At 38.7% G+C, this 24,788-nt stretch overlaps 1 protein-coding gene across 1 annotated transcript; it reads left to right on the forward strand.

Annotated features, from left to right (window-relative positions):
• Positions 1–14,192: 14,192 nt before the first annotated feature.
• LOC142525931 (uncharacterized) lies at positions 14,193–16,796 on the forward strand. The gene is made up of 4 exons (XM_075630213.1): positions 14,193–15,243; positions 15,544–15,714; positions 15,766–16,076; positions 16,434–16,796. Exons 1-4 carry the CDS (start codon positions 14,193–14,195, stop codon positions 16,794–16,796), a joined length of 1,896 nt encoding a protein of 631 aa, XP_075486328.1.
• The last annotated feature ends 7,992 nt before the right edge of the window (positions 16,797–24,788 follow it).

Here is a 24,788-nt window from a genome sequence, read left to right on the forward strand (position 1 = left end):
ACCTTAATATAAAATTCTCAAATTCAAAATTTAGACTTATAATAATTATTTAAGCTTAAACCTAGTTTTTCATAATTTTATAAAGCTTAAACTAGGCGTTTCAATTAACTCGTTAATTAGCATTTCGTGCAGCGATTAAATCCCGGATAAATCCAAAACTCGTTATTTTGATCCCAAATTTTAAACATAGTATTTTTATGATTTATTTTACCCTTAAAAGTCATGATCCACCCCCGTGGACCCTTGGATTTAATTTTTAGTTCTTAAATCTCGTTTTTGACCCTTAAACAAACACACCGAGCCATCTCATAATTTACTCGAGCCACGCCCGAGCCACCTTGAGTCAAAACCTAGCCAACCCACCTAGGGACCCTACTGACCAAGCCCAGCCCGTAAAACCAGCCCTGGCCCACTCAAAAGCTCCTGGAACTGGACCCATATTTTTGCACGTTTGAGTGTGTGTGCTTCCTTGCATGTTTAGGACTCCTAACCCAACTAGGACTCTCCCAGCCGAGCCACCACCGAGCCCATCCCTGACCAGCCCTTCTAGGCACCCCCCTGGACCCTTAGAACCCATAGGACCTGAACCTAATTTCCAAAACCGAGCCCACCAACCAGAAACACAAACTGGCCGAGAAACCCCCTTAGCATGGAGTCTACGTTTTTGCTGCTAGGGTCCAAACCACCGAGGCAACCCTTGCACCAGCCCCTCAAGCACCATCTTAGGACCCTAAAGAGTCGACCTAGCCGAACCCAGAACCCCCAGGCCAAGCCCCATACCCCTCGAAAATTGCAGCTCTCGGCTGCACCAAAATCATGCAAGGGAAGAGTCCATGTGATCATGGGCTCTTCCTAACCGCCTAGCCATGGGTCCTAGCCATGCTAGGACCCTACCAGACCCTAGACTGAGACTACCCTGACCCTGAACCAGCCCTGGCCGAGCCCCCACCAGCCCATGCACAGAACCGTGCCTACATGACACTTACTTGCCAACACACCTTCGGTTCCTTCTTTTGATGCCTACGTTTTTTTTTCCAGCTTTGTCATTCACGTTTGCAGCTTATTAGTGCATTCTAGGACCCTTTAAAATCATATAAAACATGCTCCTAACAAGTCCTAATCATGGCAGCCCCTTCAAGCTCATAAAAATCATGTTTTTGGAACAAAGATCAAGCTTTAAAAATCGCCTTGGATGCACAAACGAAAATATAACATGGTGCTCTTGTTTTTCATGCAATTTCAAACATAAATATATAATATGTTGTGATGATGACTAAAGGAAGAATATGACGTGCATTTGCATATTTAACGCACGAAAAATCGTTGACGATTGCGAAGAACAGCGACACAAAGACGGTGGCTTGATTTTTCCATGAAGAACCTTCAAACTTTCTTTTCAAAATTGTGTGTGCCATGAGTTGAGTTTGAGGGGAGAGTTTTGATAGAATTGGGGAGGTGGGCGTGGGATGATAATGAATTAGGGTGGGGTTTTGTCCATATTTTAATAAATCATTAATTAAGCTTAGGCCCATTAGGAAGTTAATTAGGCCCAATTAAGCTCATTAGTGATTAGTTAAAATATTTAAAATAATTTTGCTTAAATAAGTTTGTGAATTTATTAGCCGGGTTGCCAAAAAGTTTGCATTTTTGTTGAAAAACCAACACTGATAAAAATTACGTCCCGGCGTATAAAATCACTGCAAAAACCCCATATTTTCAAAAATAAGAAAAAACATCACCCATAATTTAAATAATTAAAAGCAATTATTTCAATAAAAACATTTTCTATTTTTCAGCCATCGGTCTCCGTTCCTCGATCGCAACTCGAATAACCTTTAAAATACATTTTAATGCAACCAAATATAAAAATATAATTTAAACATTCAAATATGCACAACATAATTAATTAATACAATTAAATCATTTAATTGAAATACACAAAGAATTTAATAATTTGTGCATGTGGTTCGCGTGGACCTTTAAATTTTCGGGACGTTACAATCTTCTCCCCCTTAAATTGAATTTCGTCCTCGAAATTCGCGCATCCTTAATAACCAAAGTTTAGACTTAGTTCTAGTATCCCAAAAATCCACGGTTCCGCTGCGTTACTCTAATAAAACTTAAATTCTAGAAGGTCCTTACGTCTCCTTGATCCCAATTAAATTTTCCTTCTTAATCTTTATTTTCAAATCGCAACTTAAAAGGACCTAAATGACTTAGTGTTGTTACTATTATAACCTCGAATTTCAACTTTTCTTAAAATTTTCAATATAAAAATATGGCTGACCATATTTATCGTATATTACTTTCCTTATTTTATACCCAAAATATTCATCAACTTATCATATTTCAACCTTAAATCCCAAACGCATCCGCTAACACTTAGATTTTTCAAACTTAGTATTGATTCATCCTTAAAAACTCATGATCTACATTCTTTATAACACTATAACCATGAAATCCCAAGGTTTCAAATATTCTTAAAAGTCTAAATCATCGAAAATTCTTATCATATAACCCATTCAATTCGCACTTATTGCTTAACTAATCCCCAAATTCATTAATTAACCCATAAATTTTTGGCATTCTTAATTTTCTTTTACAGGTTTCCCATAGCATAATTTCGATAAATTTAAACTTATTTACCCAAAATCAATTTCTATAACCAATCTTACCTTTTGTCAAAACTTAAAATCCCAATTTATACATTTCTATACTCCCAAAGTCGTTGTAAATCCTCGAATCATTATTTCTTATGAGTAATTCCCAAAAATTATTTCGACTAGTAACCATGAATCAAAAAATACTTTCTTAGAAAATCTACGTGTCTCAAAAGCATTCATAATATTCACGATTAACTTATAGCCCAAAAAGTAGAACGTCAATACTAAAACCCAAAATCAACATAGTCCAATTCCACCACGAAGCCAACATGCGTTGAAATCAAATAATTTTTTATTTCATACCGTATCACGTATAAAAATTCAAAAGCATATAAATCATATAACCAAAAGGCTAGTAAACATGTAACTTAATATATTATTCATGTTATCATGCAGGTAACACCATATTAAACCATATAAAGCATGTAAACTTACAAGTTTGAGGCTTGACGACTGAGCTTCTCGGCACTGATGGTCGCACAACCCTTTACAGAACCATTGCTCTGATATCAACTAAAACGTCTGCTTATTCGTTTTTTTAAAAAGTACTAGAAATTTTTATTTTGAAACCAAGCATGCAACATGTCTTTTAAATGTCAAAGATTAAACCATAAAAATCCATGAACATTTATAATAAACGTTTTAACATATAATATCATAAAAACATAAACGTTTTAAAATAAACCTTTTAAAATATTAAAAATCCGTGAACATTTAAAATAAACGTGTTAACATCTTAAAAATTCATCAACATTTAAAATTGACATATTAACATATAAAAATTCATAAACATCCATAATCATAAAAATAATCATATTAACATATAAAACAGCATTCAGGATACTGCCATGACGTTTACTAATTCTTAGGTGTAAAAAGACCGTTTTACCCCTGTACGTATAATTTCTCGTTTTTGACATTTTCTTGAATTCATTGACTCTAACATGTCCCAAATAATTATTTAAGCCTACATGAATTTTCTCATATTTTTATTTATCATATATCGATGACTTTTAAATGTGACGTATTAATGCGTTTTAATCCCTAATTAAACCAAACCTTAATATAAAATTCCCAAATTAAAAACTTAGACTTATAATAATTATTTAAGCTTAAACCTAATTTTTCATAATTTTATAAAGCTTAAAACTAGGCGTTTCAATTAACTCGTTAATTAGCGTTTCGTGCAGCGATTAAATCCCTGATAAATCCAAAACTCGTTATTTTGATCCCAAATTTTAAACATAGCATTTTTATGATTTATTATACCCTTCCAAGTCATGATCCACCCCCGTGAACCCTTGGATTTAATTTTTAGTTCTTAAATCTCGTTTTTGACCCTTAACCGAACACACTGAGCCATCTCCTAATTTACTCGAGCCACGTCCGAGCCACCTTGAGCCAAAACCTATCCAACCCACCTAGAGACCCTACTGACCAAGCCCAGACCGTAAAACCAGCCCTGGCCCACTCAAAAGCTCTGGAACTCGACCCATATTTCTGCACGTTTGAGTGTGTGTGCTTCCTTGCATGTTTAGGACTCCTAACCCAACTAGGACTCTCCCAGCCGAGCCACCACCGAGCCCATCCCTGACCAGCCCTTCTAGGCACCCCCCTGGACCCTTAGAACCCATAGGACCTGAACCTAATTTCCAAAACCAAGCCCACCAACCAGAAACACAAACTGGACGAGAAACCCCCTTAGCATGGAGTCTACGTTTTTGCTGCTAGGGGCCAAACCACCGAGGCAACCCTTGCACCAGCCCCTCAAGCACCATCTTAGGACCCTAAAGAGTCGACCTATCCGAACCCAGAACCCCCAGGCAAAGCCCCTAACCCCTCGAAAATTGCAGCTCTCGGCTGCACCAAAATCATGCGATGGAAGAGTCCATGTGATCATGGGCTCTTCCTAACCGCCTAGCCATGGGTCCTAGCCATGGTAGGACCCTACCAGACACTAGACTGAGACTACCCTGACCCTGACCCAGCCCTGGCCGAGCCCCCACCAGCCCATGCACAGAACCGAGCCTACATGACACTTACTTGCAAACACACCTTCGGTTCCTTCTTTTGATGCCTACGTTTTTTTTCCAGCTTTGTCATTCACGTTTGATGCTTATTAGTGCATTCTAGGACCCTTTAAAATCATATAAAACATGCTCCTAACAAGTCTAATCATGGCAGCCCCTTCAAGCTCATAAAAATCATGTTTTTGGAACAAAGATCAAGCTTTAAAAATCGCCTTGGATGCACAAACGAAAATATAACTTGATGCTCTTGTTTTTCATGCAATTTCAAACATAGATATATAATATGGTGTGATGATGAGTAAAGAAAGAATATGGCGTGCCTTTGCGTATTTAACGCACGAAAAACCGTTGACGATTGCGAAGAACGGAGACACAAAGACGGTGGCTTGATTTTTCCATGAAGAACCTTCAAACTTTCTTTTCAAAATTGTGTGTGCCGTGAGTTGAGTTTGAGGGGAGAGTTTTGATAGAATTGTGGTTCGCGTGGACCTTTAAATTTTCGGGGCGTTACATATAGATTTTAAACTCAGATATTTTTTTATGACAAAATTAAAATTATATAGAAATATTGCGCCATGCAGTAAATTATTTAATTTATTTATTTTATCTAATAATTAATCACAACTCACGATTCAAACAATATATAGGATATTTGTTTCATAAATTAAATTAAAAAATATAGAAAATGATAGGAAAATATTAACTAGAAATTCTGAAAGATAGGTAAATGAGATATGATTATTATATGTTATCTAAAAACTTATTAAAATAGATTTTATGGTATTTTTGTTAATGAAGTATAATTATTTTTTCTGTTTACTTAAAATAAATAAAATAGTTATACGAAGATATAATATTGAATACTATATTTAGAACCAAGAGAAAAATTCTAAAAAAAATTCAACAAAAACCACTTTATTATATATCTCATGATTGGGAACAAAAAGAATCAATTGATTATGTATTTATTCGATTGGCTTACAACAAAGTACAGCTTCCACGTTGGATAACACGTGTAATACCACGTGTCACAAATTTTCACGTGTAAAAGAACAGATCATCAGCAATGTGTTCACGTTCTCAAAAATCTTGACGTCGGTGGACTTAGTCAACTGATCGGAAGTTCGACCTAAAGAATCCAACGGTTGAAATTGCGCCGTTAGTTCCCGCGCATTTCTTTCTGGGCAAAAGAGATCTCCTCCTTCTACGCTGCTCGTCGAGTTCACGTCACAACGAGGATCGACGAAATCGTAGTTCACCGGCTCCGGCGATGGGCCACCGGCCGATATCTCAGGATCGAAGCTTGTGGGTGTAGGGTAGTCATCGAATCCTTCATCCAGCTCAACTGCTGGAGATGGAGTTCTTGATGAAAACTCGCCTGGAGGTTGCTCTCCGGTGGAATTACCGCCAGATGAAATGACGGAAAGTGGTGCCGGAGAAGGGACCCAGTGGTAAGGATCTTGGGAGCCGCTGTGGAGAGGCGGATTTGCTGGAAGAGCAGTTAAGTCATCCAATGAAGCCTTGACTGACATCACAGCAATCCAGCTGTTTAGGTAAACTTCCGTCCCGTCAACCGCTAGACCGTCCGCGCTTATGGCGCCATTTACAGAGAGAACACGGATAGTTTTGTTCGGGGCCAAAGTATCGAGTTCTGTTTCACCCATCTCTAAAGTTGAAAGATCGCCGAAACGGACCCGTGTCGGCAAGACATGGTGGAGGAAGTCGTACCGGAATCCACCGGGTGCAAGAAACAGGTTCCTATCAGAAACAGCGAAAATGGTAACAGACGTTAAAGATAAGATCTCGGATCTTCTAACAGACATGGCGGCAGCCACCACACTGAATCCCCTCCGTCGTAACTCCCTCATCGCGTGGGCAAGGAAAGATCGTTTCACCGGTGGCTGATCGTTTTCTGCGACTGGATCTGCGTCCGGGAAAGAAGAGCATTTTGAGGCTAATTTAGGGTCCAGCATGCCGTCGATTCCATGGATGGTGAGATGATCGTCGACGTAGAGATCTGGCTGGCGGATTTTGACGGCAGTGATTGGGTTCTTGTACGGAGTGGGAGAAACCAAGACTTCCCGTCCGAAGGGATTTCGGAAGAGGAAGAGACAGTTGTTGTTGTAAAGGGTTCGGAGCTCATCGCCATCCTCACGCGAGGAGAGAGCGTTCCAGGTGAGAACAAGCGGTGGTTTGAGGGTGTGATAGAGAAGGAGGGTGACGGAGGGCCGCGGCGGAGGGCGACGGTTGTTCAAGAACTTGGCAGTGGCGAAGGAGAATGCGAAGTCTGGTGGGGCGAGAAGCGTGCCGGAGAAGTTGGCGTCGGATGTAGAGAGGGAGGCAAGAACGGAGGCGAAGAGGGAATATCCACGGGTGTGGAGGCTCTGGGCGGCGACGTTGGCTGAGGAAGGTGGTGCTGGTGGGAAAGCGGAAGCGGCGACGGCAGTGTAACACCATGAGAGGAGAAGGCAGTAGAGGGGAACAGAGAAGGAGAAAAGCTCGCCGGAGCAGTATCCCATGGTTTCTTGATTCACTATTGTGGGCGATTACCTAATTAGAATAAACCTTTTGTTCATTAATGGATATTTCTTGGTTAATAAAATCGAATTTATATTTGGTTGAACATATAATTTTTTTTAATTTATTCGTATAATCAACTAGATTCCCGATAATATATAGGTTTAATTTGTAGAAATAACAAAACAAAATTACTTATTTATAAAAATAAATGGGGTTAACTGAAATTGTAACTGCTTTGTAACAGAAATGATCACCACTGGCTAGTGAAACACAGAGGACGGTATATAGCATGAAATATTATTATTATTATATAATTGCTTGGAAGAATGTCAAATCACCCAAGGAGTTAGCGTTGGAAGCAAAAGTGTTGCTTTGGTTATTAACAACTTTTCAGGTCCTGGAAATATTTTCTTCGAACAGGTATCTTGTGAGACGGTCTCACGAATCTTTATCTATAAGACATGTCAACTTTACCGATATTCACAATAAAAAGTAATACTCTTAGCATAAAAAATAATACTTTTTCATGGTTGACCCAAATACGAGATCCGTCTCACAAAATAAGACCCATGAGACCGTCTCACATAAGTTTTTGTCAATTTCTTCCCCGTGAATTTTATCACCGTGTGTTGCTTTTGCTATTTGATCCGATACGAATCCGTTCAGATCCGATAAAATCATATTCGATCGGAAGCTCTTCTTCACTGGGTTAAGCCTCTTGGCTCACTTGAGAATACATACGCCTTCGCCCTTGTCTCCATGGCTCACGCCCACCTAAGCAGGGGACCGAGAAATTAATAGAGTACAAAACTTATATGCACTAAACAATAATTAATATTTATAAAACAACAAGCTATTGATTCCCTTGAGAAATATAACATCTAATATTGCTTGTGTAAGTGGACCACAGTTGAGTGCTTTCCATATGCCAAACATTTTTCCAAGTCTCATGCAATGAAAGAAACAATCCGGATTTGTTATTTAAACTATCCGTATCTAATAATAATGGAAGACAGATTTTGTTCAAGATCATTGTCATAAGTTTGTATGCTACACTTAACTACTGCTTGCTTTATACAAGTCTGTGGCAGTGTTCCAGTATATAAACAAGTCTTCTGAATTCAACATATATATGGCGGTTTTCATGTCGACATACGACACTTCTTTTCGCCTTAGCAATGTATGAATATTCTCTCGCAGACATCGAGATTGATGGTTTTAGTACAAACCTCATTTCCAGAGACTCCTTAATCTCTCCAACGACACATAACTAGTCTCTGAGTCGCTGGGATCGTGTCAATGATGCCATACTCCGATCGAAGAGCCGTGACAATCGTTTGACATTCGGATCATTACTTGCTCCCTCAAAAGGAATGATGGCTGCTGATGGGGATTTCCTCATGAAGCTATATATTGGCACGCCACCATTTCAAATCATCGGTGTTGCTGATACAAGAGGTGATCTTTCATGGGCTCAGTGTGCGCCATGTAAACTTTGTTATCGGCGAAATCTGCCTCTCTTTAACCTGAAAAAATCTTCAACGTACAAGCATTTTGTTAGAGTAGATGTCCTATAAGCCAACTGTTGGATAAGGATTTTATTGATTCAGTTGTAATAAACAATCTTTATTTTAATATAATTCATTATTTCATGGTTTGTTATTTCTTTATCTATATACCCATTTGAACAACATAGATAAAGACCTTGATTATACTTAACACAAATGAATTGTAATTCGATGTTGAAACTCATTTGTAAACATTGTATGATCTAAATTCGTTCCTAGTCGATTTAGCCGCCTAAAACATGGATAAAGGTTGCTTGAGCTCGAGACTAACATATGTGATGTTGTGTATCGTGTTTCTTGGTAAGGGCACATAGATGTCCAAACATGCAGATGGGTAGTCAGATGATTATACCGAACAACCTTCCCTCGGACTTTCCAAGTGGTTATCATTTATCGAGAGGATAAGTCTGTGGTTATGATTGTACACCATTAGTCCTTACGACCCTTGACAACACTGAGGTTCTATATGCTAGGGCTGTGCTTTGACTCGTTTACAGACTCCAGGAGAGTCATCAGGTGGCGAGATTGGGTACAGTTGCAACACATGTAGGAGCCAGTGCATTGTAGTCGGGAATTCACTGCTCACCTATGGGTGTGAATATCCTATGTGATCTAGTGAAATAATAGTGCATGGAATCTCTGGCCAGAGTATGAGATGTACGTTGGAGAAAGAGTTCTCCAATGTTACATGCGATGCCACTATTTATATGTGTCACATAGTTATCGAATTCTTATGCAACCCTCGATGAACCAATGGTTGCAGATTCGATCGGGATATATGAGATGATGCACGTTAATCATAATCAAATGGTTCTTGCAGGCACTATCAGTGCTATCTAGGGAATCATGGGGCGATACTACTAGACGCTCTTACCATGATTCGATTGGTTTAATCAGAAATATGATTTCTGAGATTCTAATGATCAATTTTGATACATAGAATGGGACAAATTAGGGTAAACCTGAATAAAGAATCATGTCATGAATCACAATGAGTTGTGAACCCATGGCTAGCTGTATCCCCGAACCATTGAGGGTCACACAAGCACTGGATCATTTGTTCCCATGAAAAGAATAAATTCAAGAAGTTGAATTTATATTATGATATAGTAAATACAAGGAGTTGAATTTTTGATAATTAAATTTTGAGAGAATAAATTCAAGAAATTGAATTTATATTATGATATAGTAAATTCAAGGAGTTGAATTTATGATAATTATTAAGAAAATAAATTCAAGGAGTTGAATTTATGAGATATTAAATTCAAGAAATTGAATTTATGAATTTATAAAATTTGGAGATAATAAATTCAAGTAGTTGAATTTATAAAATTAAAGGATTTAATTTATTAAATTCAAAAGTTGAGTTTATTAAATATTAAATCAAATATAGTAAGGAGTGTGTTTAATGGGCTTGTAGGAGTACAAGTCCAACATACTAAATAATTAAAGTTCATAATGGACTTTGATTAATTAATTAAACTAATTGGACTAGCCCAATTAATTAATCAAACTCATTAATGTTAATTATGAATATTAGGTCATGGCTTATTTATACAAGGGAGTAAGCAAGCCATAACTCTAGCCTCCAAGAGACTCCTTTTTTCGAAAATCACTCTCTCTTTTCTCTCAATTTTTCGGCCACCTTGAAGCAATTTCAAGGGGTTGAGCCACCTCTCGATTTTTAATCTCCAACGTTTAAATTTCTTACAAATATTCTCGTGCTATTTGGAAGAGGAACAAATCTTCTAGTCATGGACCTGATTCGAATATTGAAGGAAGGAGTTCTTGAAGAAAGTTCGTAGGAAATACATCAAGAGCTATCTCTGCTAATCCCGAAATAGTTGGAGCCTTGTGAATCATTCACCAAAGGTAAAAATTTTAAATATATTATGTATGTTTAATTATTAAAACCATACGAGTGCTCAAACAAATATTTGATTGTTAAAATAAAATAAAAATTATAAAACTTCCGCTGCGTTGTGGGCACGAGAAAACCGAGATCCAACAGTGTTACCAGAGCCAGGTTCTCTATATCGTATGATTTTAAATCATATTGAATAATTTATTTCTAACCACATAAGAAAATTTTTCAGAAAATCGATGCACCATAAAAATTTTATTTTTCAGAAATAAAAAAAAATCGAATCTGCTCGGAACTGTTTTGGGCAGTCCGTGCGCGTAGGGCCTCGCATGGCAGCGCCGCGTACGCACGGCGTCTGGCATGCCAGCGCACAGCGCGCGCGGGGCGTCCGCCATGCCTGCGCACAACGTGCCCGCCGGTGGCCAATACGATCAGGCAGCGGGCGGGCGGCGCGGGCAGCTGCCCGGGAATGTCTCGGGCACTATGCTTATTAATGAGCTTGAATTGTTTGGGCCTATGGTGTGATTTTTTGATTATTTTTCAAAACTTTGGACAAAATTGATATTTTATGAAATTGGTCCAATTTTTCCTATGAAAAATTAATTTTTGGAAAATTAATAATTGTTTTGTAAAATAAATAATTAGAATATGATTTTAATTATTTATGAAAAAAAAGGGTTTTACAAGAAATAAATTATTATTGAATTAATTGAAATTAAATAAACGTGTTTATTAAATTTTTTAATAATTGTGGTGGTTAGTGTAAAACCCGGGATTTTGTACAATCGTGATCATATCAGATTAATAAATTGATTATACTAGAATGGTGTAATCTTGGATATTAATGTTATTATTATCATCCAGAATATAAGATTTGATGCGAGGTTATCTAAGTCGTGTAGATAATTTTATCGTGTGCAGAATTTTGATTATTTATCGTGCAACTTGAACTTTTGGGAGGAATAAATCTATCTTCATCCAAGAATTTATTAAGGAATTTCGAAAATTAGCAGATAAAGGATCTAAGATTTGAGTTGAGATTAAGATACCGGGATAAAGATCAAGCATGAGATAAGAAAATCACTAGAATTCGAATTTATCAGTGTATATATATAATGTAAATTTTGAAATCTTAGGGGATGGAAGATTTGGAATTCGGTTATCACCCAAATCACGAATAGATAGATCATGATTCGAGATAAAAGATTTGAGTCAGATTTCAACGCGATATCACTCGATCCCAATAGCAGCCAACCCCTATAAATAGGAGGGCCCTATAGATAGGAGCCGCCAAAACAGGAATTTCGAAAATTCCAGTGCAGTAAACCCTAGCCGTTCACGTTTATTTTCATCAAGAATTTAAGGTAAGTGAGCTTGTTTTAAATTATTGAATTTCGGTGCATATATTTTCGGTTTTGTCAAAATTCGGTCGAGTACAATTCTTCTTCTACACCCTTCTGGTTACGATGTTTTTTGCACGAGTAAATGTTTTGACACTGTGAGAATTCAACTTGATATGGGTGGGAATCCCAACCATACATATCCTTACGCGGTGGGAGAGATAACCGCTATACGGCCTCGTCCCCTTAGAGGAGTAAAAATTAGGGTTTGATATCAGTAAACCATTGAAAGTAGATGAATCTCAGTGTCGGGTTAATGATGCGTACGTGGTATGAATTATGTTTGCATGGTATGTATATTTTGAAATTTGCATGTTGTATTTATTGTACTCGGACGGCCCCCACTTGCTGAGTGACGACCATATCACTCACCCCTTACAACCTTTCCCCAGATAAATCCGAAGAACAGGTGGAGGAAGAGGAATCCGAACAATTTTGGGGCTGGTGATTTTATTAATTTCGAGATTGGCTAGTATAGGGATTTTCGAATTTTTAGTAATTTAAATTTTTTGTAAGAAGTTTCCCCAGTTTTATTTTATTTCAGTTGTAAAGAATTTGTTTTGAGGAATTATGATTAATAAACTGGTTATCGGTTTATACTATGCTACGAGGCTGGTCGTTTTCAATTATGTGATTGTTAAACGACGCCGTTGTCAAATCCCGAGTTTCGGGGCGTGACATTTAAGTGGTATCAGAGCCGCGAGGTTCATAATCCGAGTGGGAAAAATCGATTTTCGAAAAAAAAACCAACGAAAAAAAAATGTTCGGTGGAATTTTAACTTGAGACCGACGCTATCCCCTCCGAAACGAACGATACTCACCACCTTAAAGTCGTGAGATAGGGGTCAAAATCGCGAAAATCCTTCGTTTAGGCCTCCGAAACCTCGTTTTTGCCGTTTTAGGAAAGTTTCGTAGCCCCTATAACTTTTCGTAGGAAACTCCGAATTCAATTCCGTCAACTGTCATGGACTCCTCTCAACATATGCTTCGAATCCATATGTCTATCTCAAAACTTTCCATTTTTGGAAATTTTCAAAAATTTTTAATTTTCAGTACCCTACTCCTATCCTGATATTTTGTTTTGTCATATTTATGATGTTCTAAACATTTCCTTTTTTTTATTTCAGGAAATGGCCCCATCAAGTCCCCCGAGATTCCGTACTCGTGCCCAAGCTGCCATCCGTATGAAGCAGATTGCCATTGACAATCAGTCGCGTCTGATTAAGCGACTTCGAGCCCGATTAGGCGAGAAGAGACAAGAGGTTCAGACTCTAGCCACGGAAAAGGAGGACATAAGGGTCCAACTCAATAAGGCAATCTACCAGGGAGAGCTGGTAAGAGGGGATAACATGGATTTGAGAGATGGCATAGAGCATGGCTTGTCTCGAGAGAAAAAGCTGCAAGAAGACATCGAGCGATATCGAAAAGAATTGGAGGAAGAAAAACAGCAGAATGCCAGGAGCAAAAAGAGACTGAAAAATTTAAGTGAGGCTATAAGCTGCATTGCAAAGGTGAACCATCAACTGACTCAACAGGGTGAAGCGCTGAAGAACAAGATCAAGCAGAATAAGAGGGAGTACGAACAGCGCCACCAGTGTACCATAGATCTGTTGGACAAGGCAGATGCAGATGTTCAGGGGTGGAAGACGCAGGTGGCCCAGCTTAATACGGAGAATGCCCAGCTCACTCATATGGTAGAGCTACTTCAGGAGGAAGAGCCGGATGAGGAGCCGGAAGCGGAAGAACCTATAGAGATTGAGGAGCCTATCGCAGCCGTCGGAGATGGAGAGATAGAGGATTAGATTAGGATGTTTAGTGATTTTGTTCTAGGAGTTTATTTTTTCCATTATTGCTATTTTATTCAGTACGACTTTTATTTCCTTTAGATTAGTCATGTTCTTTCTTTAAGAAATCAATAAAAATTTGTTCTATTTGATTCATTGATTTCAATTTATTTTAGCACAATCTATTGTATGAACTCTACTCGTACGACAAATTCTTAGAACTTGAAATTGTAGGAAATGGCCAGCAGACCCCCAAGACAGAACCGCAACCCGCGTAATGCTAATACCGACCGTGAAGGCGGATAGGAGAATGGGCAGGGAAATGGACCCCCGCCTGCAGTCAACTTAAGCCGAGCTGATCTTATGGCCATAGCCACCATTGTGGCGACAACGCTGCAAGGGTTGGGAAACCCGAATGCCAATCAGCCACCACCACCTCCACCACCGAACGGAGTCAAATTTCATTACGAGTCTCTCCGTAAGAACAGGTGCCCAACATGCCATTTCAGACACACAGGGGAGTGCCGAAGAAATAGTGGTGTATGCTTCGGATGTGGGAAAGCGGGACACCGAATTGCCGAATTTCCTACTGCTGCCAACCAAGAAGCCGGGCCCAACAAGGGAACTGGGCAAATTACTGGAGCTAACCCCAACAAGCCAAAGGAAGGCAAGCCTAATGCCAGGGTCTTTGCTATAACTCAAGAAGAGGCCGACGACGCCAATGAAGTCGTGTCAGGTACCATCCTAATTCAAAAAGTTCCTGCATTATTTGATTGTGGTGCTACGCATTCCTTTATGTCTAAGAGACTTGCTAAGAAACTAGGACTTAAGCCCGAGCTACTAGCTGACCCTTTTCGAATAGCCACACCTACAAGTAAGGCCATCGAAACTCACGAGATTCATAGGGACTGTTTAATCAGTATTGGTAATCGGACATTCAATGCAGACTTGATACAATTAGTTATGGCCGACTTCGACATCATTCTAGGAATGGATTGGTTAGCCAGAAACAATGCATTAGTGGACTGTAAAGGGAAAATAGTTAAGCTCCTAACCCCAAATCAGGAAGAGATCGTGTATCATGGTAAATCCAAGGAACGAAAATCACTCCTTTCCGCTTCCCAAGCATGGAAAGCCATGAAGTCTGGAGAAGATATCTACCTAGCAATGGTTAGCAAGGTGCAAGAAGAAGTCGAACTGAAGATAGAAGACATCCCAATAGTATGTGAGTTCCCGGATGTTTTCCCAGAAGAACTCCCAGGGACAATCCCGGACCGCGAAGTTGAGTTCGAAATTAATCTAATTCCTGGGACAACACCGATTTCGAAAGCACCTTACAGGATGGTGCCAGCTGAACTCAAAGAGTTAAAGGAACAACTCCAAGAATTGCTGGACAAAAAGAAAGTTCGACCGAGTGTGTCCCCATGGGGAGCACCAGTACTCTTCGTAAAGAAGAAAGACGGGAGTATGAGATTGTGCATTGATTATAGAGAACTGAACAAGATCACTATCAAGAACAGGTACCCTCTACCGAGGATAGACGACCTATTTGATCAACTTAAGGGAGCCGCAGTCTTTTCTAAACTGGATGTGAGGACTGGTTACCACCAACTGAAGGTCAGGGCTGAAGATATTCCCAAAACATCTTTTCGGACAAGATATTGGCACTACGAATTCACAGTGATGCCTTTTGGGCTGACCAATGCACCTGCAGCCTTCATGGACCTAATGAACAGAGTGTTCAAACCATTTCTGGACCGATTCATAGTGGTGTTTATTGACGACATCTTCGTCTATTCGTCCAACAAGAAAGAGCATGAAGAACACCTCCGCCTTGCATTTCAGACTCTGAGAGAGAAGGAACTCTATGCTAAGTTTAAGAAATGTGAGTTCTGGTTAAAGAGTGTATCCTTTTTAGGACATGTGATCTCTGAAGCAGGAGTATCAGTGGACCCCAAGAAAGTTGAGGCAATTACAGAATGGCCAAAACCTAAAAACGCCACAGACATCAGGAGCTTTCTTGGACTGGCAGGTTATTACAGAAAGTTCGTTGAAGGTTTTTCTTCAATTGCCATACCACAGACTAAACTCACTCAGAAGAATTCCAAGTTCGTCTGGGACGAAGGTTGCCAGAAAAGTTTTCAGACATTAAAAGAAAAGCTCGCATCCACGCCAGTACTAATCTTACCCATTGAAGATAAGGAATTCACCATCTATAGTGACGCTTCTAAGGAAGGTCTGGGATGCGTACTCATGCAAGAGGGAAGAGTGATCGCCTACGCATCAAGGCAGTTGAAATCGAATGAGCAGAACTACCCTACACATGATCTGGAGTTAGCAGCAGTTGTTTTTGCTTTGAAAATTTGGAGGCACTATCTCTATGGTGCCAAGTGTGAGATTTTCACAGATCACCAGAGCCTCAAGTACTTGTTTATCCAAAAAGAACTGAACATGAGGCAAAGGCGGTGGATCGAACTACTGAAGGACTATGACTTGACCATAAGCTACCATCCGGGTAAAGCAAACAAAGTGGCTGATGCACTAAGTCGGAAGGGCCCAGGCAAAGTGACTCTAGCTTCCCTCTCAGCCCAGCCATGTCTGCAGGAGACCGTCAAGTTAAACCAAGATCGAGACCAAGGACTGACCAAATTTAAGGAGCAAGTCAGAGAAGGGAAGTCTCAAGATCTACAAATTGATGACAAAGGAGTCTTATGGATGAAAGGACGACTGTGTGTACCAGACAGTGATAACCTTTGCCAAGAAATACTGTCAGAAGCACACAAATCCAAATTTTCAGTCCATCTTGGGAGTAAAAAAATGTACAGAGACCTTAAGAGAAATTTTTGGTGGAATGGAATGAAAAGAGACGTGGCAGAATTTGTTGCCAAATGCCAAGTGTGTCAACATGTCAAAGTTGAGCACCAACGACCTGGAGGATTATTGCAACCTTTGGAGATACTAGAGTAGAAACGGGAACATATCTCCATGGACTTTGTGGTAGGGTTACCAAAGTCGAGGCAAGGTCAAGACGGAATATGGGTAATTGTAGATAGACTTACAAAATCTGCACACTTTCTACCCGTCCGTATGAACTACAATCTGGACAAGTTAGCTACACTGTATATGGACAACATTGTACGACTTCATGGAGTGCCAGTGAGCATCCTGTCTGACAGAGACCCAAGGTTCGTCTCACGTTTTTGGAAAAGCTTTCAGGGGGCCATGGGAACAAAAGTTACTCTTAGTACGGCCTATCACCCTCAAACCGATGGCCAAACCGAGAGAACAATTCAAACTTTGGAAGATATGCTGCGAGCGTGTGCCCTAGAATTCAGTAGCAATTGGAGCAATCAGCTACCATTGATCGAGTTTGCTTATAATAACAGCTATCACAGCAGTATTGAGATGGCTCCATACGAATCTCTCTATGGAAGGAAATGTCGATCACCCTTATATTGGGATGAAGTGGGAGAAAAAGCAATAGTAGGACCCGAGCTCGTACAGATAACAATAGACAAGGTTACCGTAGTTCGAGAGAAACTCAAGGCAGCTCAAGATCGACAAAAGAGTTGGGAAGATCTGAAGAGAAGGCCAGTGGAATTCAACGTTGGCGAGAAGGCCTACGTAAAAGTATCGCCTATGAAAGGAGTTGTCCGATTCAGTAAAGGTGGGAAGCTAAACCCTCGTTATGTGGGACCCATTCAGATTTTGGAGAAAATAGACACGCTAGCATACAGATTGGCACTGCCACCAAGCATGTCTAGAATTCACAACGTTTTCCACGTGTCCCAACTACGAAAATACATCTCGGACCCAAGCCACGTGTTGGAAGCAGAACCGCTCATGATCGAAAGCAACTTGGGAGAAGAGCTGAAGTACGAAGAAGTTCCCATTAGAATCGTGGACACTAAGGACCAGGTACTGAGACGACGAATCATTCCCTACGTCAAGGTGCAATGGTCTAACCACACGGAAAGAGAAGCCACGTGGGAGCTAGAAGAAAGGATGAGGGACCAATACCCGTACCTCTTCTTAGATCAAGCCAACCCAAGTTTCGAGGACGAAACTTCCCATAAGGAGGGAAGGATGTAAAACCCGGGATTTTGTACAATCGTGATCATATCAGATTGATAATTTGATTATACTATAATGGTGTAATCTTGGATATTAATGTTATCATTATCATTCAGAATATAAGATTTGATGCGAGGTTATCTAAGTCGTGCAGATTATTTTATCGTGTGCAGAATTTTGATTATTTATCGTGTAACTTGAACTTTTGGGAGGAATAAATCTATCTCCATCCAAGAATTTATCAAGGAATTTCGAAAATTAGCAGATAAAGGATCTAAGATTTGTGTTGAGATTAAGATACCGGGATAAAGATCAAGCATGAGATAAGAAAATCACTAGAATTCGAATTAATCAGTGTACATATATAATGTAAATTTCGAAATCTTAGGGGATGGAAGATTTGGAATTCGGTTATCACCCAAATCACGAATAGATAGATCACGATTCGAGATAAAAGATTTGAGTCAGATTTCAACGCGATATCACTCGATCCCGATAGCAGCCAACCCCTATAAATAGGAGGGCCCTATAGCTCGAAAATTACACCATAATTCTCTCTCAAAATTCGAGACTCTCCCCTCTAGTGTCCTTAGGATTTTCGAGTACAGCGAAGCGCTGCCGCCGTCCAGCCGCCGGAACAGAAATTTCGAAAATTCCAGTGCAGTAAACCCTAGCCGTTCACGTTTATTTTCATCAAGAATTTAAGGTAAGTGGGCTTGTTTTAAATTATTGAATTTCGGTGCATATATTTTCAGTTTTGTCAAAATTCGGTCGAGTACAATTCTTCTTCTACACCATTTTGGTTACGATGTTTTTTGCATGAGTAAATGTTTTGACATTGTGAGAATTCAACTTGATATGGGTGGGAATCCCAAACATACATATCCTTACGCGGTGGGGGAGATAACCGCTATACGGCCTCGTCCCCTTAGAGGAGTAAAAATTAGGGACTGATATCACTAAACCATTGAAAGTAGATGAATCTCAGTGTCGGGTTAATGATGCGTACTTGGTATGAATTATGTTTGCATGGTATGTATATTTTGAAATTTGCATGTTGTATTATTGTACTCGGACGGCCCCCACTTGCTGAGTGACGACCATATCACTCGCCCCTTACAACCTTTCATCAGATAAATCCGAAGAACAGGTGGAGGAAGAGGAATCCGAACAATTTTGGGGCTGGTGATTTTATTAATTTCGAGATTGGCTAGTATAGGGATTTTCGAATTTTTAGTAATTTAAATTTCATGTAAGACGTTTCCGCAGTTTTATTTTATTTCAGTTGTAAAGATTTTGTTTTGAGGAATTATGATTAATAAACTGGTTATCGGTTTATAATATGCTATGAGGCTGGTTGTTTTCAATTGTGTGATTGTTAAACGACGCCGGTGTCAAATCCCGAGTTTCGAGGCATAATAGTTAGTAATTAAATTATTAGATACATGATTTATCAGTTAATTAAATTTGTTTAATTGATTGATGTTAATATTTGATATTAAATGCATGAAGGATGATTGAGAGCCTTGACCAATGTGTTAGGTGTATGTTATGATATTTTACTGTTTTATTCATTTTGTTAATATTTGATATTATTAAAGTGGGCCTGATTTATGGCTCATTCCCATCCCATGAGATATATCACTTGTGTGCCATGACTATTTAAATGTAATTATTAGAAATAATGAGAGATCAATACTGGAAGATGGTGGGCCCGATGCACAAGATGAAGACATGAAAAATATTGGAAGCTTTTGTAATAAGTTGCATTTGCATCCCTTCATTGACCTAGGTTTTGGGCTTGGATCCATGTCTGGCTCAAATGGATCTAATAGTGTTGACGATCTATCATTCTTATTTATTTTTGAATGTCATATTATGATATATATGCGATATATAGTAGTATGCATGTATGTATATTATTAAATAATATAGTTGCATGAATACGACAAACTTACAAACTCGTGGCACACGATTTTAAATTAGAATGATGAGACAATGAATGATCGTTTGCAGAGCACCTTGAGGTGTTTCAAACAAAATATTCTCCAAGAGCTGCAATAGCTCGTGTTGTAAGAATGTATACACCGATAAATTAGATCGAGTTTAGAGATAAAACCAAGCGGAAAACACTCTAAATAATCCTTCGTTAAGAAACACTGATATATTTTTTATATCATGTGTAATTGAATAACTGAAAAAGGGTAGATTAGTTTTTGCATTCATCAGTTCAGTTATGGTGAGAACTGAACTGACGAATACTCCAACTGATCACAACAGTATGAAAACAATAGTTAATCAGAAAAATACACAAGATATATTTATGGATCTTCGGAGAGTTCAACTGCTCGTACGTCACCCCTTCTACCCCCCGGGTAGGATTCTGAAACGTCTGCTTATTCGTTTGCTTAAAAAGTACTAGAAATTTTTTTTTAACCTCACTTAGCATCGGCCGAACCATAAAATATTTTTGACATCATTTTAAAATAAATCAACCAACTAACATTTGAAAAGTATAGCCCATACTATAACCTCTCAAAAACCACTCATAAATAAAATGTCGTAAAAATATCTTTAACATAACTCAAAATCATAAATCATAACTAGTGCGGAAAACTAGCGTAGGTCCTCGGGTTATGTGCACCTCCAATCCAGTCAGATCGACCATCAAGACCTCCATTAACATTATCATTATAATCACCTGCATCATACACACCTAGTGATTCTAAAAACTCAACACGTCATATCCTTGATATCAAGTAATACGTAATACAGTTAACATATAACAGTGAAAAATATTTGTACTTAAAATATCATTTTCGTGAAGATGCATAAACATAAACATTTTCGTAAACATTTTCATGATGCATAAAACTTTAAATTTTAAAAATATTTTCATAATGATGCATGAACTTTAAACATAAACATTTTCATAAACTTAATCATATCATCCTCAACATATTCATATTCATATTATCATCAACATATACATATTCCTTTTTCCTTTCGTTGAATTCAGATCGTTAATTGTGACTATTGTGTTCATCTATGTCTATGTCTACGTGTTGGCCGATCGATCCATCTACATGTAACCACAGTACTGGGCGGCGAGGACACCATCAACACTCTCACCGGTCAACTGGGCCTTGGCCTTACGTATTAACATATCATCGTATACATACTACATGTCCGTATCCAAGGAAACACGATCGTCGGGCTCCCACTTGGACCATAACCCTCACGAAATTTTCAACATATCATTGTATTAGTCACAATTACTTCACTTCCTTCAACGTTTCATATTCTCATCATTTTATAAATTTTAAACATGCATATAACGTTTTTTCTTTTAAACCAAACATGCAACATGTCTTTTAAATGTCCAATTAAACCATAAAATCCATAAACGTTTTAAAAATAACATTTTAACATATAAAAATTCAATCAACATCCATAACCATTGAAAATAATCATATTAGCACATAAAACAGTATTCAGGGCACTGCCATGACGTTTACTAATTTTTAGGAGTAAAAATACCGTTTTACCCCTGGACATAAAATTTCACGTTTTTGACATTTTCTTGAATTCATTGACTCTAACATGTCCCAAATAATTATTTAAGCCTACATGAATTTTCTCATAATTTTATTTAGCCTAAATTGAGGACTTTTAATTTAATTTTTAAATATAACGTATTAAAGCGTTTTAATCCCGAATTAAACCAAACCTTAATAAAAAATTCCCAAATCAAAAACTTAGACTTATAATAATTATTTAAACTTAAACCTAATTTTTCATAATTTTATTAAGCTTAAAACTAGGCGTTTTAATTAACTCGTTAATTAGCGTTTCGTGCTGCGATTAAATCCCGAATAAATCCAAAACTCGTTATTTTGATCCAAAATTCTAAACATAACCTTTTTATGATTTATTCTACCCTTCCAAGTCATGAGCCACCCTCGTGGACCCATGGATTCAATTTGAGTTCTTTAATTTTCGTTTTCGACATCTTATCGAACATAACGAGCCATCTCCTAATTTACTCGAGCCACGCCCGAGCAACCTTGAACCAAAACCTAGCCAACTCACCTAGGGACCCTACTGTGCAAGCTCAGCCCGTAAAACAAGCCCTGTCCTGCTCCAAACGTGCTGGAACTCGACCCATGTTCTGTACGTGTGTGTGAGTGTGCTTCCTTGCATGTCTAGGACTCCTAACCCAACTAGGACTCTCCCAGACGAGCCACCACCGAGCCCACCTGTCCCTAACCTTCCCTGGACAACGCCCAGGCCATAGCAAGACAAACCAAAGCCCCTGAACTCGCGCCCTAAGCACTGCCCATGACAGCACATCTTGCGCAGCACATGCCTCCCTCACGTTTCTTGTTTTCTCTCGAGCCAACAGCCAGCCCACCACTCCAGCCCCTAGCCTGACCCATGCCCATCATCCTAGGACCCTGGTGGACCACCTAGCCCAGCCCCAAACCGAGCCATAACCCCTAGAACTCTTGGCCACCCCAGATTCCTGAGCATGAAGAGTTCCTTCACGCAGGGACTCTTCCAGCCTGCTTAGCGCGAGCCCTAGCCCCCTAGGTCTCTACCAGGCCCTCTACCCTGACCCTACTTGAGCCCCAGCCAGCCCTGGCCAAGCCCCCAAGTCCCATGCAAAGCCACCGAGTTCTTGACTTGAACAACAAACACAACTCACGTTCCTTCTCGCTGCCCACGGTTCCAGCTAATTTGTATTTCTTGTGCAGCTATTTTGGCGTGTTCTAGAACCCCTAAACTTGTGTATAAACCTGCTTAATCATATCCTAATTCATGGCAGCCCCTTAAACATCATATAAACATGATTTTGGATTAATTAACAAGCTTTCAAATTCATGATGAAGCACAAAAACGAAAATAATAAAAGTGCATCTTGTTTTTCCATACTTTTCATGCATAAAAACATATTATGATGTGATGATGAGTAAAAAGAGAATATGGCGTACCTTTGCGTATTTAACGCACGAAAAATCGTTGACGAATCGAAGAACGGGGCAAGACCTTTGGCTTTGAATTCTCCTCAAGCTTTGCTCGATTTTCTTGTTCCAAATTTTGGTGTGTTGTGTGCCGTGTTTGAAGTGTATTGGTGTGTAAAAATTCTGAAATTTGAGGCGTGCAAGTGTCTAGGTTTGGGGGAGGGTTTACATATTTTATAGTTAAATATCTTGTTAACAAGGTTTTAGGCCTGATAAGCATAATTTAGGCCCATTAAAGATTAATTAGAATTTAATTAAAATATGATAATAGTTTTGTATAAATAAATTTGTGAATTTAGTAGCCGGGTTGCCAAAACGTTTGCATTTTTACTAAAAATCCAACACCGATAAAATTTACGTCCCGGCGTATAAAATGACCTAAAAACCCCTTATTTTAAAAAATAAAAAAACCCACAATCATATTTTAAATAATTAAAAACAATTATTTAATAAAATCATTTTCCATTTTTCAGCCCTCGGTCTCCGTTCCTCGATCGCAATTCGAATAACCTTTAAAAATACATTTTAATGCAACCATGTATAAAATATAATTTAAACATACAAATATGCACAACATAATTAATTAATGCAATTAAAACATTTAATAAAAATACAGGAGAATTTAATAATTGCATGCATGTGATTCGCGTGGACCTTTAAATTTTTCGGGGCGTTACAGATTCACTAGAAGACTTTGATTTATACAACTCTTTGTACAAACCCACTCAGCTAGGACTTACGCTACTGCCTAACTGAACTCCTAGACTAGACTGAAGGCAGAACCTTCCAGTCAACACTTCTTTAACGTCTATGTGAAAAATACTACAAAAAAACACACAAGTTCATTGTCTTTGTGCAAGACTGTGTTTGAGTGATGGTGTGAGTGTGTGTGAGAACTAATATCTGAAAACTATCCGAAAGTGTCCTCATACACTGAGGGAAATATCCTTCTAAACTAAGATGATAACACGATGAAGTGTTCCCTCTGGGCTGATTGCTTCTTGTAAGCTGATATGAAATATGCGTGCCCTTTCTTTTTATCTTCACATACTCTAGTATGTGATCTCTCTTCTTCTTTTGCTTATGGTCTTGAGTGTGTATATATAGAGGCATTGAGACCGTACTTCAAGACTCATCATATGTGATTGTTGTAGCTTTGAATGCGTTCCTTAGTATATGTTTCTTGAATTTTCTGACATGCCTCCAGGAATCTCTCGGCTTTAATCTTTCCTGCAACGTCCATTAATGTACCTTTGATTGTACAGGTATTTGTATCTTTGTGCGTAGCTGGAGTCCACTGAGATACGCTTATCTTGATCTGCAACTGAGTGATCCCTAACTGATGTTTCTAATTGGTCATCTGAACTGATCTTCAATTGGGCTGGTGAAATCAGTTGACTCATCAGTTGAACTTATTTACTCTTTCAGTTGAACTGGTCAGCTGGGTTCTTCATCAGTTGAGCTCTTCATTATCTGACCGGGCTTCTGAATGTCTTCTGCTGAACTACCTATCAGCTAGGCAATCAGTTGAACCATTCTTTGAGATATCAATTGAGCTGATTCAGTTTAGTCGATCAGTTGATGTTTTCAGTTTGCATCTCGATAGCTTTAGTTTTGGCTCGTTTAACTGATCAGTTCGAAGCATGATCAGTTCCAACTTCCTGCGCACTTGGGTAAATAATTAGAAACAAAATAAAAAGTTTTGTTAATATTAAAATCAAGATTTCAAACATGAAATGTTCCAACAATTTCCCCCTTTTTTATGATCACAAAACTTGAGTAATTAAAGTAAAAAAAATGATTCTCCCCCTTTGTGAGAATCAAAAAGAAAAAAGCTTTTAACAAGAGTTTTTCAGTTCGA

The sequence above is a fragment of the Primulina tabacum genome, chromosome 15 (assembly GCF_025594145.1).
Source record: "Primulina tabacum isolate GXHZ01 chromosome 15, ASM2559414v2, whole genome shotgun sequence".
Lineage (NCBI taxonomy): Eukaryota > Viridiplantae > Streptophyta > Magnoliopsida > Lamiales > Gesneriaceae > Primulina > Primulina tabacum.